Genomic DNA, 17,388 nt, shown 5'->3' on the forward strand with positions numbered 1-17,388 from the left:
CTGCCCCATGGTTTGTGGCCCTGGGGATGTCTTGACCAGAGGCGTGATAGGATGACCGTGACATATCAGGAACTAACCCCTTCTCTCTCAATTTAGGAGCAGCTCGGAGAGGAGGAAGGAGAAGTCCCGGGATGCTGCCCGGTGCCGACGGAGCAAGGAGACGGAGGTCTTCTACGAGCTGGCCCACGAGCTGCCCCTGCCTCACAGCGTGAGCTCCCACCTGGACAAAGCCTCCATCATGCGGCTGGCCATCAGCTTCCTGCGCACACACAAGCTCCTGTCCTCAGGTGAGGCTGGCAGTCTCCCCAGGCTGGTAGGGTGGAGTCCTTACCAGCATGTGCTTACACACAGCAGGCTCTGTCGTGCCGGGGTCAGGAGGCTCCTGGGAAGGTCTTCCTCTGCAGGACCCCCGCCCACACAGACACCATCACTGGTGCTTCCTTTCTTGGTGTTGAACACCTCCTGTCCAGCAGTGACCTTTACAGTGAATACCGCCATGGGGTGAAGAGCAGGGACAGGACCAAGGAAGCACATGGGCACCCGGAAGCTGAGGAGGAGAGAAAGGTCTGGGGCATCAGGAGTGGCTTTCACCAGCTTCCCAGGTGCCCGGCCATCAGACCCACACTCCACTCCAGAGCGCGTCTTTAGGAAGCATTTCTGCGCTTATCTTCCAGCTACCTTCTCCAGAAGGGCAGCTGGTGTGCCCGTGCAGTCTTTTCCCTCCTACCAGCCCGTACACCATACCGATTGTATGGTGTCTCCACTCTTGGTTTGCTCGCCTGTAAAATGCCTACCACACAGGGTGTCTGTGGGAATGAGAGGAGGTGAAGCGTGTGTGAGGCCCCTGAGCCAGCCACACTCATTCCCACCACGGAGTTCTGGGTGGATAACAGCTTCCCCAGAGCTCACTCACCCTCCCTGCTATCACTGTGAGTCTCCAGTTCACAATCTTTTTTTTTTTTTCCCCCTCCGAATTCACAATCTTCAGAGAAACCTTTTCCTGTTAGCCCTGGCCAGAAAGAAGCAGCCTGGGGAATTAGTTTTCCAGTTTCAGATCCTATGTGACAGTCCCATCCGGTCTGTCAGTTTCGTGAGGAAACTGGGCAGCAGGTAGCACCTCTCCCCACGCGGCGGCTGAGGCACCACGGGTGGGCAGCGTCCCAGCCGGTGAGCGGCCGGGAGGCGGGCAAGGGAAGGTTCTTTTGTGGCTGGCTTTCAGTTTTCCTGAGTGAGCCTGGTGCCTGGGAGCTGGTTGACTCTGCCATCCTGTTATGAAGTGGCTATTCTGGGAAGGAAACCCAGAGCAGAGGGAATCCAGCGCGAGGCAGGGAGGCCAGACCAGCATGTGCTATTCTGGGCCTGAAGCACAGGAAGGATATGGGGAAAGAAAAACCTTCAGAAAATAGGATGACAGCTCAGTGGGTCCAAGGGTCGGAGGGCTAACCCTGTCCTGCAAATCTAAAGAGTCTCCGAAAAGAGTAGACAGGGGGGAGAACCAAGGGCAAAGACATGCTCTATAAATACTTACAAAGAAACAATGCCAAGGAATGGCAGTTTTGTCACAGATGCTAGTGAGAGAGGGGACAGTGGCCGGGAGACACCATCAGAGGGCACGTGTGTACCTCTCTCTTTTAAAGAGGCTTCTCTTTCTGGACAGGTGAGGGCAGTGTCTGGTACCATTGAAATCATCTTTACACACACAAAGAGTCTGCACTGGAGGATTTCATGACCAGACAGACGCTTCCTCCACACCCAGAAGCATCTCCTCAACTCCCCTGTTATGATGCTTGAAATCCTACTCTTAGACATTAATTTCATTGGGTAAATTATTGCTTCCTTCCACCACAAGCCCCGTCCCACCACCACCAGAGACCCCGAAAGGAATACTGTATTCATCCTGGGACACCTCTCTGATTGAATTTGGACTTGTAGAATGTCATAGAACTTGTAGAATGATGAGAAGAAGTGAGGTACAAAAAAGGTTGCTCAGAGCCACACGCTTAGCACTTGGTGAATCTGCACCTGCTATGCAAGTCCTTTGGAGTCTGTCTTTGTGAGAAGGGCAGACATGGGAGGGCAGGAGCATTATGCAAACCTGGTCAGGCAAAGACGTTGATGAGAGCTAGGTGTGGGGGGCAGGTTCTTCCTTGGTGGGAGAACCAAGGTTGAGCAGAAGCACCTGGGGGCCAGCCCTGAGTAGGGGGTGCAGCGATGGCCCTCACACATTCAGTGAGTTGTTTCTGTTCTCTCTTCTGATAGACAGCTTTGATTTCCATGCTCCCCCACATGCAATCATTCTTCTCAGTGGTTCAGAGGTTGGCTTGGTGAAAGCCGTGAACCAGAGGCTGGGTCCCCTGAGCACATCTGCCTGCCTATGTGCTGGCATGAGCCTCCGTGTGCCAGCCACGCCCTGGGAGACGGGACCACGGTGAGACCGCACACATCCCGCTCAGGAGCTGTTGCAAGTTGTGGACACAAACTGCCTGCCCTCTGGCTGGTCTTGGCCCCAGACGGACCAGAGCCCTCAGCACGTCAGCTCTGGTCCTCTCCGTCCTGAGGAAAGAAATGACGGAAAATGATAAGAGTGTCTACATTTGGCCGTCGGGTCCTGCTGTCCTTGACAGAGCAGTTCTCATAAAACACGCATTACCCACGGTGGGGAGGAGGCAGTGGATGGCTTTTCAACATCCCCTTTCTCTGCCTTCTCTTCCAGGCTCCAGCTGCACATTCTTTAGACCAGTTGTTGAAATCATCTTCAGGAATTGCATGTGAGACAGGATTTTTTTTTTTTAAATCACATTTTGCTTTTTAAAAACATGCCATACAGTAAAAAGGAGAATGGGACTTGTGGGCACACAGACCCACCCTGGAGCCTTCTTTACAAGTTTGTGAGAATCTCTTCACTGCCTTTGAACTTTCCTGTCTCATCTGTACGAGTGGGATGACAGGAGTTCTTTTGCAGTGCTATCTGAGGATTGATCTAAGTGGATAGAAAAGCCCTATCCTCTCTGCTGCCACATAGGAGGTTCTTCACGAGTTACAGCTTAGAAATAAAAGTCATTACGAAGAAGCAAATGGATTTAGACTAAGTATAGGCTTCTGGAGAAATCGCATAGACGGGAACCCGGCAGAAACTCTTACTGTCCTCTTATACCCACCTTCCAGCAACGCCTATCAAAATGCCGAACAGCCAGGGTTTTCCAAGTCAAAACAAACCACAGATTCATTATTGAAGCCTTTTTAACAAAGGTGAGCACTTGTGTTGGCTCACTTTAAAATAGGAAATAGCCGGTTGCCTAGCTCAGAGTTCAAAAGGCTAAAAAAGACCAGATTTTGCTTTAGAAAAGTTTCTGCTTTACTTAGTAACACGCTTCCCTTTGATTTTCACAGTAGGCTGTTCTGTGTGGGAATGTTGGAGAGGAAAACCTCAGCGCTGAGAAATTCAGCCTGGGAGTCGGGACGGCCGAATGAGATCCATATCACAGGAAACAAACTGAAACAATAGCTTTATGATATTAGCTTCCACGCTGGGCCGAGAACAGAACACACTCTGACGGGAACATCAGTGGAAGTACCGCTTGATTGTCTGAAATCCTCTTTCAAGATGAGCCCCGCAAACCGTGACCAAATGAGGGTTGCTCCTGCATTCGGGGGGCATCAAACAGCAGCAAATATGCAAAATTGGCTTTCCACCGTAAAATTGATTTTTGGCTTCCCACACTCATACGAGGTGAAATCAAATTGATTTTACATGATTGCTAGAGGTCATTATGTAGCAAGGTTTCAAAAGAGAAATGTTAGGTTTATTATCAATTCATTGGCATGAATGAATCGATTGATTCATGTCTTGCCCACTCACCTTCTACTTCGAGCCTTTTGTCTGTCCTGTTTGGAGAGGAGCTGAGAAGCTGATTCGTGCCGAAATGTAAATGGCTAAAAGCAGCTAATACACAGTCTCTTCTAGAGATACTGACCTTGTTCAGATCACTCCCTTAACTTAAACCAAAAAAGTCTGGTAAAAAGGTATTTGGTGACCCCGGCCCTGTACATCTTACGAAGGGTACTACAAAGACGTAAGATAGGATAATAAGCTATGTAAAGAACAAAGGAATGAATCTCACATGGTGGATGTTTAAGGCCCATTGGGAGGCCAGCAAGATCAGGTAAAACACAGTGCCTTCTGCTAAAGATGTAAGGATAGCCCAGGCCCACTACCTGGTGATGGCAGTGGTGGGTCTATGGGCCTGGGAAAGTTGGAGGGGAGGAATTGGATTGAAAAAGGAGGCCCCTGTAATAATAACTAAATGGTGACTGCCGAGCACATGTGAACTGGGAAGATCACATCAGCATGGTTTTAAGAATGGTCAGAGCAGTCCTGGAACTTTTCAGGGTAGGAAATAAAGAGGGAAGATGACCCTGGTGGAATAAAAATGCATCCTGACTGACAGTACCTTGTAACAGTCTGGTCTCAGAGACCTGGTCAGGAATGTCTGCCCTGCCACCCTGCCTGCTCACCCCAGATGCCCAGCTCCTGCTGCCCATGGGGTCCCGCCCCACATGGGTGGTGCTGCCTGAAGGAAATGAGCAGTGCTCCGGAAAAAGTGCTCCGAAACCTCAGCCCGCGCATATCCTGGCTGTGGGGAGTCGTCATCAAAGCCTGTTTACTAGGGCTATTTTTAGCATTAAAGAATCTTGTTGTGCTCCCCACGCTGAGCATGCATCGCCTCAGCAGATTGCCTCTGATTCTGATGACCCTCCTCTCTCTTCTGGGGGTCAGAGCCTGAAGGGTCCTGGGAAGCGAGTAACTGAGACCGAACCCAAGGCAACTTAAAGACCCCTTAAAGAACCCAAGGCAACTTAAAGCATCTACTAGTGGGCTCCTCTTTATTTAGCACCGAAGATTTCTTCTGGATCATCGTGAAACTTTATGGTGGTTTATCTTTGTCCTCCCCACCCATCTGTAGATTCCCTCAGCAAAAAGATTGCTTTTAAGGGCACCTGGGTGGCTCAGTCAGTTAAGTGTCTGACTCTTGATTTCAGCTCAGAATGATTTCATGCTTTGTGGGATCGAGCCCCGTGTTGGGCTCTGGGCTGCCAGCACGGAACCTGCTTGGGATTCTCTCTCTCCTCTTTCTCTGCCCCTCCCCAACTCACTCATGTGCATGTGTGCACACGGTCTCTCTCAATAAATTAAAAAAAAAAAAAAAAAAAAAAAAGATTGCTCTTACACCTTTCAGTATCCCTGATTCTCCCTAAGACGGGATTGAGTACATAGTGACACTTCTTTACAGATGTCCTGACTGATTTCCTGCCCGGTGCCTAGCACAGGGCAGACACATCGTAGGGATGTGATAGCAGAGAGTGATAGACGCGTACCCCTGGCCCGTAGGGTGAAGGTCCGCCTCCAGCCCTGCAGTTTTCAGCGTCAGCCCAAGCTGACAGTGAGCTGGCCAGGTTCCTTCAGAATCCCCTAGGAGGAAAAGCAGGTGCTGGAGCAAATAGTACCACAAAGGCAAGAGGCCAGCTTGTCCCAGGGGTCCCTCGGGGCCGGCCTGCTGGCTTCCTGGCCCTGCAGCCATTGTGACTTCAGTCCCAAGATGTTCTATTTCCATTCGTGGTCCCTGAGTGCCCCTTTGCCTTCCTCCCAGAGGCCGGCTGGCCAGCTGCTATAGCCAATTCACCACCTCCTGGAAGCAAGTGTACTAGGCATGGATGGAAACCAGTTTGGCTAGGTTGGAACTGTTAAAAACAGGAAATTTTAAGCAGAACTATTTCCTCTGGGCCTAGCTAACCCAAATAGAGCTGTCTTGGGATTACACCAGATTTTGATGTCAGTGTTGCCACTGAGATCAAAGAAATTGAGGAGAAAAAAATTGTCTCAATAGGCCAGGAATCACAGAGCTGGCCTTTGCTGTCTGGAGAGGGTAGTCACCTATCTGGTGTGATTTAATGGTGCTGGAAACCTCTCCTCACCCATCCCCAAAATAGGTCACCACCTGCCAAAACAGTTTGATTTTCCCAGCACTAAGGGTCACTCATAGGACCTTGAGTTAAGGCAGTGATTCTCAACCTGTAGCCGTAGGTCCAGCATGTCCACATTACCTGGGAACTTGTGACAAAAGCATATTCTCAGCCCCACCTGAGCCCTACTGAATCAGGAACCCTGGGGAAGGGACCATCCAAGGCCAGCTTCATGAGTGTGTGCCCTGTGTGGTCCCCCAAGGCACATTGAGAGGGGCCCTGGACGTGGCTTAAGTTTTCAACGAGAGGTCTCACATTTTTGCTTTGAGTTATGTAGTAGTCTGGGCCCCCAAATCCTTGGCTTTAGCAAGCCCTGCAGGGGACTCTGGTGCACGCTCAACTTTGAAAGTACTGAGTTCTATCACCATCTCTCCTAAAGCCCCAGGTTAAATATGGCTGTTGACTGGAACCACAACATTAGCAGTAATGGCATCCACACCTAGAACTTTGGCTCATTATCATCAGTTCAGCTGACTAGTTGGTGGGCAGAAACCCAACGCAGGGATCGAGTGTGGGTATGTGTGTGGCACCAGGCTGTCCCCAGATGGTCTCCCCTCCCAGAGGCTAGCTAGGGTGTGAAGGGGAAAGAATTTCTCTCATTGTTTTCACCATTTTTGCAAAACAGAAGGGAAGCCACCAGGCTACTACTGTCTGCAGCCCAGCCCTTAGCTTTAAAGGCTGCTAGCCTGTCCCTGGACTGCCTGCTCTCTTGGTGCCTCGGGCACGTGTGCTGGTCCCATGTCCTGAAGGTGGCTGGTCCCCAGGGGTGCCACCGAAGCCCCATGGTAGAAACATTTCCTAATTTGGATTTGTTCTTGAGGAATGACAGCATATAGCCCAGAGCTTAAATTTAGGGGCTCCAGGGAAAAGAAAACTAAATAAATCCAGTGCCCTCATGGAGAGGGCCTTGGACCTCATGTCACAGTATCCATGCGTTCCTTGCCAAGTGGGCCATAAATCTAACTGCATTTCACATTCCCCAGAACAGCCTCGTGTTGGAAGACTCCTTTTAGTTAAGTGAGTATTCACTTTTTATAAGGGACAAATTACTCTCTAACCCCCTTGTTCTGTTAAGTTAAAGGAGGTCTACGTGGCCTAATGTTTGTACTGGATGAATACAAATTTTTGTAAGTACATGTATGTTTGGAGTTCAATGATGAGGTAGGAGAAGCAGGGCCAAAAGAAAGTCCTTGGTCCGAGGACAACAGCCAAGGGCCCGGGGCCTGAGAGCTTTGTTTGGGACAAGAGCTGAGCCTATATCTCGTCTGCTGTTCCGCAGGCGGCAGGGGTGCCCTTGAAAAGCTGGCGCTACTCAGAGTGGTGGTTGTGGGGTGGGCTCTTCCCCGGGTTGCCCCTAGCGACTACTTCTGCAACCTGATTCATGGCCTCCTCGTGTGATCTCTGCACCTCTGGTCTTCACAGTCTGTCTCCAAACCATTCAGAGTACCATTGCCAGGTGATTCTCCCTAGAGCAGTGCTCTGGGATGCCACCGCTCCAGGATGCTGGGCTCCCCTCAGCAGTGTCTCCTCGGTCCCCGGGTGGGAGCTTGTTCCAGGCCGTACCACCTCCCTGTTTGCCCAGTGTCTGCCCACCTCGACCGGGCCCAGAAAGTTCTTTCACCTAACAGAGTGAATCCCTGTTTTTTATGAGCTGCCTCAAATGCCCTTTTCTGGAACAGTTGTCTCTGACCACCACAAAGTGACCCCCTCTTCCCCTGAACCCTTGAGCACTTACTGTCTATATTCGTCTTTGGTCACCCAGTTCTGTTGCTCCTGCATTCTTACTTAGATTTGTACCATCGTGTGCTACACGTCCCCTATCTAGGCTTTGAGCAATTTGGGGAAAGCGGCACTATCCTAGACGGAGCAGAAGAGGGGGGAAATCACAATGATAGGTGGTGTTTTAGGCATTTTAGACACTCATTTAATCCTTGCTACTCAAAAGATGGAAATTATTCTTTCCATTTGGCTGATGAGGAGATGGATATTCAGAGAAGGTGTTAGCCAAAGTCATAGCCTAATGGGAGGAATGGAACCTGCATTTATTTGACTCCAAAGCCTATAAATAGGAGTGTAGCTGTTGAATTCAGCTGCCTGAGCCCACTAACCACAGTCCTTATAACCTAGGGCAAATGACTGACTACGTCTCTCTAAGCCTCGTCTGTAAGGTGAGACAAAGAATAGTACCTACGTCACAGGCGTTGTAAAGATAAGACAGTATATTCAGTGCAGTACCTAATACATATAGTCATTGCTCAGTGTGTGTTAGTGGTGAAGGTTACGGTTTCTAGTACCACTGTGACTGCCATCATATCTATGACGCCTGCTGCCACCGTTACCCCTGGTCCTTCAAGTATGCTGCCACTACAGCCACACTCCTGCAGAGCCCCATCAGGGTGTCCTCTGTGTAGTGCTTATCAAATACCCACGTTTTAGGCATGTGGTGACACTTAGATGGTTGGCAGTGTGAGTTCCAGAAAAGTCCACCTAATGCCTTTGAGCCATCCCTGGCTGGTGTTCGTTTGTGCCAGTCACATCTGTTTTAGGACCACATTCGTGTAAGCCACCCAACCCCCCCACCTCTCTTTCCAGTTTGCTCTGAAAATGAGTCTGAAGCTGAGGCTAACCAACAGATGGACAACTTGTACCTGAAAGCGTTGGAGGGTTTCATTGCCGTGGTGACCCAAGATGGCGACATGATCTTTCTATCGGAAAACATCAGCAAGTTCATGGGACTCACACAGGTGACACCCTCCTCTGGCTCTTTCAAAAAGGGGAAGACGTTTGCTTTTGGGGGTAGAAATGAGTGGAAGGTTCTGTTCACATCCATCCTGACTTCTCCCTACCTGTGCCCTCCCCCACTCTCTCTGATCTCAGGCTACAAGCCTCAGGAGCACACTCCCAGGCCCTCGTGTTGAGTTTGACATTGCTGATGGACAGTTCTACTGACTAGATTAACAGACCAACCCTGTGAATCAATTCTCTGTCATCAATGGCAGTCTTTTATGTATTATGTCCACGTGTCTGTGGGAAGCCAGACTGGAATATGGGAAGACCCAATTCAGCCTACTCTCTGTCTCCCGACCTGGAAGGTGGCTCAAATGTCTCTTGGAGACCTCTTCTTCAGAATTAGGAGTAATGAAGCCCAACCTTGTTTTTGAAACAGGTGGAGCTAACAGGACACAGTATCTTTGACTTCACTCATCCCTGTGACCACGAGGAGATTCGTGAGAACCTGAGTCTCAAAAATGGTAAAGTATTCTTCACTCTATGTTTCATTCCTTCTTACATCACTTGGGAGGGGATCTGTATTCCCTCTGTCTACGAATGTAGGGCTGATGGATCATGGTCATTATGATCCAGAAAAAAACTGGCATCCCTAAAATACCCAGAACATTGTACTCAGAACTGTGTCTGGCCAGCCCTTCATGGCACCTGATGCCATGCTAGTAAGGCAGTCCTTTAGGTTAGGACATTGTCTCCAGCAGGTTTCACCACCTGTGAGGCCAGCGCCTCTGCCAAATGGGGCCACCCAAACCAGTACACTCGTCTGTGCGCAGATGTTCGTGGAACCTATTGCTTTTACCTGTTGTGTAACAAACCACACAGTGCATTGTGGCTTGAACGATCATTTTATTACCTGTCATATTCTGTGGGTTCTGTGACTGGTTCTTTTGCTCCACATGACATCAGCTGGGCTACTGTTGTCTGGGGGCTGGACTGAGTGGAATGACCAGGATGGCTCCCCCACACGTCTGGGACCTTGTGACCAATAGCTGAGGCTGGGACTCTGCTGGGCTGCCGGCAGTGCTGGACCTCTCTCTCACTCTGTGGAGTCTCAGAGCCCCTCCCTCTCCAGACTTCTGACACAGCAGCTCAGGGCTCCCAAAGTACAAAAGCGGAAGCTGCCAGAGTTTCTGAAGGCTTAGCCCTGAAACTGGCACTGCATCACCTTGCCCCATTCTGTTATTAGAGGGAGTTATAAGCCAGTCCCTGCTCAGGGTGGGAGGTGAGTACACAAGGCCACGGATATCAGGAGGCATGGCTCATGGGGGCCAACTTTGAAGACTAGATAAGGAATGAATCTGGTCCCCGGGTGATAAGACGCACAACACGTAGTTTTTGATGGAGAAGAGATTGAAAAGCTCTCATATATTGTATCCTACTTATGGGGGTTATCCAGCACATACCAGCGGATGGAAGGGCCCACATAAGCTGAAATCACTTTGCAAGGACAGTCAGAGCTGGGGACCTCCAGGCACAGGCACAAATGAAGATATTGTCAAGAAGACTGAAGCTTTGAGCGGAAGCAGGGCTCAGTGACTTTCCAGGTCCCTTCTGAATCAGAGATTCCATCACTGTCCTGGCAGATTGTGCCCATGGCTGTCCATCCCCTGTAACATCTCTTACCATGGGGTAACATCACGGCCATGGGGTGCTTGGCCAGCCTGAATGACAGAGGCAGTGGCACCAAGCCTGCAGGGTTGGGCTTCTGTTCCTGCACACAACTGCAGAAACAGGTGCTTCACAGGCCCACCTCCACCCTTGCTACAGTCGGAGCCCGCAAAGTGTGGAATTATAACCCCCTCCCCCACTAAAGTTCTCACCCAGCCCCTGCGCTCTCCCACCTCAGGACCTCGGGCCACCTGGCTCCTAGAGTGCACAGGCTGGAGAGCATTCCACAGGCCGTTCAGTGCCTTATCTGTGCTGCTGAAAGATCTTGTCTGCTTCTCTGAGGAAGGGGCTACCAGACTTTCTGAATCTCTTTCTAAGGGAGGTGTTGGGAGCCTGGGAAAATGGAAAAGTCTCTTGTTCTGGACTCCAGAAACTTTTCAGCCCTTAGGTTCTCAGTCGGAGCTCAGCCACTGACCTAGTCTCAGTCTGACCGTGAGACCTGAGCCAGGCCACTCCATTGCTCTGTTCCTCAGAGCCTCTCCTTTCAGACTGATGGTATTGGACCAGGCAAAGTCTAGGCGGGACCTTCTGCTTGCAAGTACCATGATTCATAGCATGATTCTACTCTATTTATCTAAGTAGAACTTTAGGTCGCTTGGTCCATGTGTCAAGGACTTGGGATCAAACTGTATGAATCAGCAAATCCTCATTGAAGGTGCCGGCCTGCGTGGACTCACAATCTGGAAGCAAAGGGTTAGTGTGAACACCGAGAAGGAGATAAGGACATGAGGCAGATTGTGGAAGGCTTTGAAGGCCAGGTAGAGGGCCTCGAACTTTATCCTGTAGACAGACGGGAGCTTTTGAAAGTTTTTGAGCAGGGGTGGGGTAATCTGATTGGAGCTATGTTTAGAAAGATTAATTAAATGGCAGAATGGGGAGAATCTAGAGGTTAGCAAAGTTAGGAGGCCACAATAGTAACCTATGCCACAGCCACAAATGAGTCCCTCCAGTCCACTTATCAACAGCACCTGAACTGATCCTAATAGTGGATCCAGGCCCCAGGATAGAAGAATATCTCATGATATGTAGACCCCACTGATGAAAATGAAAATTATAGGGACCATCATTAAGTTTTGGGAGAGATGATTTTATAATCGTGTTGAAGGAATGTTCTCTCTTAAAAAAAAAAAAAAAAGAGATTCACTTTTGTTCTCTTATTTCATGGGCTAAACAGCTCCTAGGGAAGTTTAAGATAGATTCAGAGATGCCAAAATTCATTTGATACAGCCCTTTGAGGATACATCAGTCTGATATATCATGGCCCTCTAGAGGTTTATGGAGGGCTGTGACTATTTGGGGAAAAAAGGCTCTGGATTGTTCTGTGATGCTGGGCAGGGGAGCAGGAGTGCACCCAGGAAGGTCCAAGAGGTGGTGGTGGTGGAGGCAGAATTTAGGCACTGATGAGGGGGACTCAGCTGGCACTCACCACATTCATCACTGTTCTGTGGAAAGTGGGAAAAGTTCTCTGTGGGCAGGCATCTGAAGACTATCAGAAAGGAGGCTGTGGTGTTTGTCGTGGCGATTTATTTAATTCTGGCTGAGAAAGGATATGATCCATGTTGAGTTAATCTTCAAAGTGAACTTGCTCACTAAACCCAGGAGGCTTGGACCAGAGCCCTGACACATGTCGCTTTAGGGAGAAAGCTGATGGCTTGGTATCCTGAATGCAGCTACCGCAGGTTGAAAATAGGGCCCTGGAGGGATCAAATTACTGAGGGCCAGGGATGAGGAAAAAACGGGGGTGTCTGAGGGACATTTCTAATCCGAGAGGTTTATCCCTTTGAGGAGATTGGGTCTCGCCCAGACCGTCCCTTGGAATTCCTTCTAGGGGACATGGGCCTGACCCAGGAGAGGCATGCCAAGATCATGGCTACTGGTCACTCCTTGCCTTGCAACCCTGAAGTGAGCACTGACTATGTACTAGGTACAGTGGGAAACAAAACAGTGGAACAGCCTTCAGGAGCTTCTACTCCAGTTGGAGAGACCAGCTGGAGATGAGACAATGTTAGTCCGTGGGCCAATATGGTACTGAGCGTTCATGGCAGGCCACAGGTGCTAAGGGAGCAGATTCTCGGGAAATACGCACAATACATTGCCCAGAAAAACTGCATCAGGGCCCCTCTTCTGAATATAAGCATGAAACTAAAAGTCAACCGGGTCCCTCTGCTCGCCCCCATCCAGGCTCTGGTTTTGGGAAGAAAGGCAAAGACATGTCCACAGAGCGGGACTTCTTCATGAGGATGAAGTGCACCGTCACCAACAGAGGCCGGACCGTCAACCTCAAGTCAGCCACCTGGAAGGTAGGACGACAGCAGGCCTGGGCTGGAGTCCCCCACCCCGACCCCCGTGTGTGCCGCTGGCCCCACAGCTAATCCCCCCATGGCTGGTCTCCAGGTCTTGCACTGCACCGGCCAGGTGAAGGTGTACAACAGCTGCCCCCCTCACAGTACTCTGTGCAGCTTCAAGGAGCCCCTGCTCTCCTGCCTCATCATCATGTGCGAACCCATCCAGCACCCATCCCACATGGACATCCCCCTGGACAGCAAGACCTTCCTGAGCCGCCACAGCATGGACATGAAGTTCACCTACTGTGATGACAGGTGGGGGCCCCGGAACACGTGTGCCGTGGCAGGGCTGTGTCTCACCTGCACGGGCGTGCGTGTGTGGCTGTGCCTGTGGGAAAGGTGTGGGTCTGGGGCGGGAATGTTGCATTGCCAGGTACAAGTCTGTGGGCGTGTGTCACTGTTTCATCCCATCAGTGCGGCTGAGGGGCTCTGGGTACCCTATTTGGTGGTTCCCCATTGATGCGATGTCAGGGGCCAAAGGCAGAGCCATTCTGCTCTGTGGCCCCGTTGTCCTTGTTGAGTGTGTACATAGTCCTCCACATATGTGTCAGGCTCCTGAGCAAATTTCCAGGAGTCTCATTCCCAGGAGACCAGGGTCTAGAGATCTCCATCAGCACTCCCAATTCAGAGACCAGCCAGGAGCTTTGGGGTCTGAAACTGCCCCATGGCTGCAAGCCTTCCACCTGTTCTCTTCCATTAATGAGCTCTTCCCTCAGCCTTTGTTCCTTCTGTGTCACCTCCATCCCAGCTACAGTCCAGGCTAATTTCAAAGACTTTTTGATGAAGGAAGCTAAGCTAGACTCTAACCCCCCAAACCAGGCCCCACTGACAGCTCTCCTATGGGAGAGTGACGTGCTTCAGTGTTGGCTCTGGCGGGATGGCCCGGGTTCAAGTCCAATAGGAAATGTTCAGTGTGGGCTGTTATTCTCATGCTAAATTGTTCTTTATTATAAGTTGTTGAAAGAGTGCCTAAGATTGCATATGTCCCTTCTTAGAATTGGTCTCCACTCGAGGCACAATTAAAGGACTTTTGTGAAAGGATCCTTGAGTCATTCCTGGCCCCCTGTTCTGACCACCATGGCACCAGGACCCAGGCAGCAGCTAATTCTCTAAGTAGTAAGAAGTACTCTAACCTCATAGGGAGAAAATGCACATATGAAGACTTTTGTCCTAGAACTCTGACACAGTCGATGTTGATTACCGTGGTTAATAGTGTCATTATTGTGATCGGGATGAAGATTGGAGATAAAGGTTGTCCCAAAGGCAGGCATTGGAGAAATCCATGTTGTGTGTAAGGGGTCATCTGTCAGATGAAGCCTTTGCATTCAAAGGAACATTCTTGGCAGAAGACACAGATCTATAACATAGACTCTCCAGATGACATGGGAATTCCCACTGCGTGGCCCACATGTCTGGCTCCAGGATGGGGTTGTGCTCTGGATGCCTTAGCCATACAGCCCGGAGCAGCCGCTGTCGTGCCTGGGACTCTGCAAGCTGCATGTAGCCCCTGTGAGTGAAGCCATCCCTCATGTGACCCCACAAGCTCTGGGAAAACCCTACAGTCCAAGAAAATAACTCAGCATCTCTAGTTAATAGAAGACAGGGATTTTTTTTAAGCTTAAGACTTTGATCCTTGTTAAAGTGAAGAAAAAAATCCTCTGGAAAGAGTAATCTGAGGTTGTCCTCCTTTCATTACCTTATTTGAATGGGTCTCAGGTCATTTCCTGAAAGCAGCTTTGCTTTGGATAAAAGAAGAGGGGACACACGTAGCAGGAATTGGCCTAACAGTGGTCGAGGAGGGAACGGACACAGAGCAGAGAGAGATCCCTGGTGCCGACTGCTTAGTCTGGCTCAGGGCTTACAGGCAGAGTCGATACTGGCTTGAAGGAACCTGTGATTTAGGGCTTTGTGACTCAGAGTATGGAGGGTGATAGTGCTTCTAAGTTCTGCTGGACACATTGCATTTTCAGCAAAATCTTGCCTTTCAATAAACCTAATTACATGGCCCGAACTCTGAGTTCAGTGGGCTGGAGGGATGAATACAGAGGTGCTTTACGTATACAGAATGCTGTGCCTCACGGAAGTTGTGTTTAACCGATTAGCAGATTAGTTAACAAGGGCACAGACATGGCTTAGACGGTTTATAAAGTGACTATTTTAAGTCCTTAATCCTTAAGTGCTATTTCTCTATTGCTTTGATGAGAACTGGAGTTTTTTGGGTTTGGTAGCTTGTTTTGTTTTCACTCTTTCATTAGAATGGGGAAAGGTGTACATGAACACACATGTACACAGACACACACTCTCTCTTCCTCTCTCTCTCTCTCTCTCTCTCTCTCTCTCTCTCTCTCTCTCACTCTCTCTCACTCTGCCTCCTTAATACCCTTCCGAGATCAATGTTTCAAAAACCAACACTTACATATGATAGCTAATGGGGCGGGGGACTGCTTTCCATTTCCCATTTAATCTAGGAATTCACTAGATTTGATGACATCTAACTACATTGAGGGGCTGTAATTTCCCACCCAGGGGACTACTTTACCATAAGGAAAACTGAAAGAATCTGATGAAAATATAAGGCAATTGGAATCCACAAAATCACTTTTTAAAGAGGGCTGAGTACTTTTTCTTCCGTGTATAGAAACCACAGACTGATGATAAAAAAAAAAAAAAAAAAAAAGGGGGTGTTGGAGAAGAAATAAAGGGAGAGGGGAGAGAAATAAAGCAGAAAGAAGAGAGAAAATCAGGCTGTAATCTCACATTTAACTTTCGGGTTCCCACAGTCCATGGAATCCAGGCAACGGGGTTCTGAGGCAGCCACAGCAGAATAAAGGAAAACAGCTCAGAATGCGCTGGTCCCGTGCCTCATCATAAAGGGTTAGAGGACCGTTATTAGGTCTCGCATTAATCATCTAAAAAGTAAACATTTTACAAAGTAAATTCTGTGACACTTCATGTCAGTTACATTTGCGTATATGTGGTTGACTGCTCCTGACAAGGGGAGCACCATGGTGGCAAGGTTAAGGAAGGATGTCCTGACTATCACTGTGACCGATGATCTGTCTCCATTTAGGACTCCCACAGAGCCGTTCTACTCCGTTTCCTAAAATACTGAGCAACCAGTGAGCCAGCTGTTATTTACTGAGCATGTACTGTGTATCTAGCCCTGTGCTGGAGACTATTCTAGCAAATAAGTAAAAGAAATGGCTCCTGATCTCCAAGAGTTTAGATATTGAGACACCAGCAACTTAACGAACTGCAGTAGATGGCACAAAATAGAGCATTCCGCTCACTGAAAAGGGAGATAGAGGTTATTCACAAATAGTTTAACTCTAAAATGGGGTGGTTCTTAAATTCATGTGGAGGTGCCACCTAGTGGTGACAGGGAGTAACTGCGAAGGGAGCCAGGCATCCAGGGAGAGGGCCAACTCTAATTCACATAATCCTACTGTGATTTGTGTGTGAGTGTTCCTGTCTCTGAGAAATAAATTATAAAAGCAGATTGTGGGTAGGCTCCATATCAATAGGGAGAATACGGTATCAGAGTTACAGTGAAAATTTCAGATTAACAAAGAGGATCGTATAGTCTACAGTTAAAGAATTTGAAGGCAACCCTGTTTTGCCATTGGATTAAGGCAACATGAGGCATAATTGGGTAAGTTAAGATGTCTGTGTTTCAAATTCTGTGGATCAAATTTATGACGAATTCTCTTTATACACAGAAGAGGGGGGCGCCTGGGTGGCTCAGTCGGTTGAGCGTTCGACTTTGGCTCAGGTCGTGATCTCATGATTCGTGAGTTCAAGCCCCCCAATAGTGAGAGAAGAATTGGGGATCATAAAGAGAATGTCAGTGAAGAAAACTATAAAGAGCCATGAGTCATGAAATACATACACATCAAAATACTTGGGAGGCAGGAGTATTGAAATCTGAGAATAAAATACATTAATTTTAGGCAAATTAGTAGTAAAAGATTATATACTTTCATTGCATCATGAGATACACTTAATAAATTATTGTACTTTTTTTAGAGGGTGGGTGGCATTTGAAAACTCAGAGTGGCCTTTCAAATTAATACATGTAGCTTTTTAGTACCATACCTAGTGTATTCTAAATATTTTTGCAGCCCTACACATTATTAGCCTTTCTGCTCACATCTAATAGAAGAGGGTGTAGTGACTCTCTTTAAATCTTTGAATTAGAAGAAGTTTTAAGTGCTCTCCTTGACATCTATGTCTCCTCCAAATGACAGTGTCCTGAAATCAGCCAGAGTTTGAACATACATATGAGAAATGCTTATATATTATCCTGCCTGGTCTGCTTGAGATACTCCCCTAGAAGAGACAGCTCTACAAATTCTCTTTGCAATATATTTCGAAGTTGAATCAACGTCCTAATTCAAAGATTATTTCTTCTACACGATCTGCTCCTCTCTTGCAACAATTCAAGGCAGATTTCTTCTTACTGCTTGGGGGTCCCAAGGTAACCGAAGGCAGCTGTGGCATTTGGTGGTACTCAGAGCAGGGTCAGTCCGGGACTGAGCTAGGGCGGTCTTCCTAGGTATAAAGTCAC

The 17,388-nt window shown here is 48.7% G+C and overlaps 1 protein-coding gene across 1 annotated transcript in view; it reads left to right on the forward strand.

Moving 5' to 3' along the window:
* EPAS1 (endothelial PAS domain protein 1) overlaps nt 1-17,388 on the forward strand; it is an 84,402-nt gene that overhangs the window by 48,390 nt on the left and 18,624 nt on the right. The window contains exons 2-6 of the mRNA XM_007097858.2: nt 97-287; nt 8,614-8,765; nt 9,188-9,272; nt 12,658-12,776; nt 12,871-13,076. Of these exons, the coding sequence (XP_007097920.2) occupies nt 97-287; nt 8,614-8,765; nt 9,188-9,272; nt 12,658-12,776; nt 12,871-13,076 (753 nt within the window). The remainder of the gene's footprint in view (nt 1-96; nt 288-8,613; nt 8,766-9,187; nt 9,273-12,657; nt 12,777-12,870; nt 13,077-17,388) is intronic.

This window comes from Panthera tigris, chromosome A3 (assembly GCF_018350195.1).
Source record: "Panthera tigris isolate Pti1 chromosome A3, P.tigris_Pti1_mat1.1, whole genome shotgun sequence".
Classification (NCBI taxonomy): Eukaryota; Metazoa; Chordata; class Mammalia; order Carnivora; family Felidae; genus Panthera; species Panthera tigris.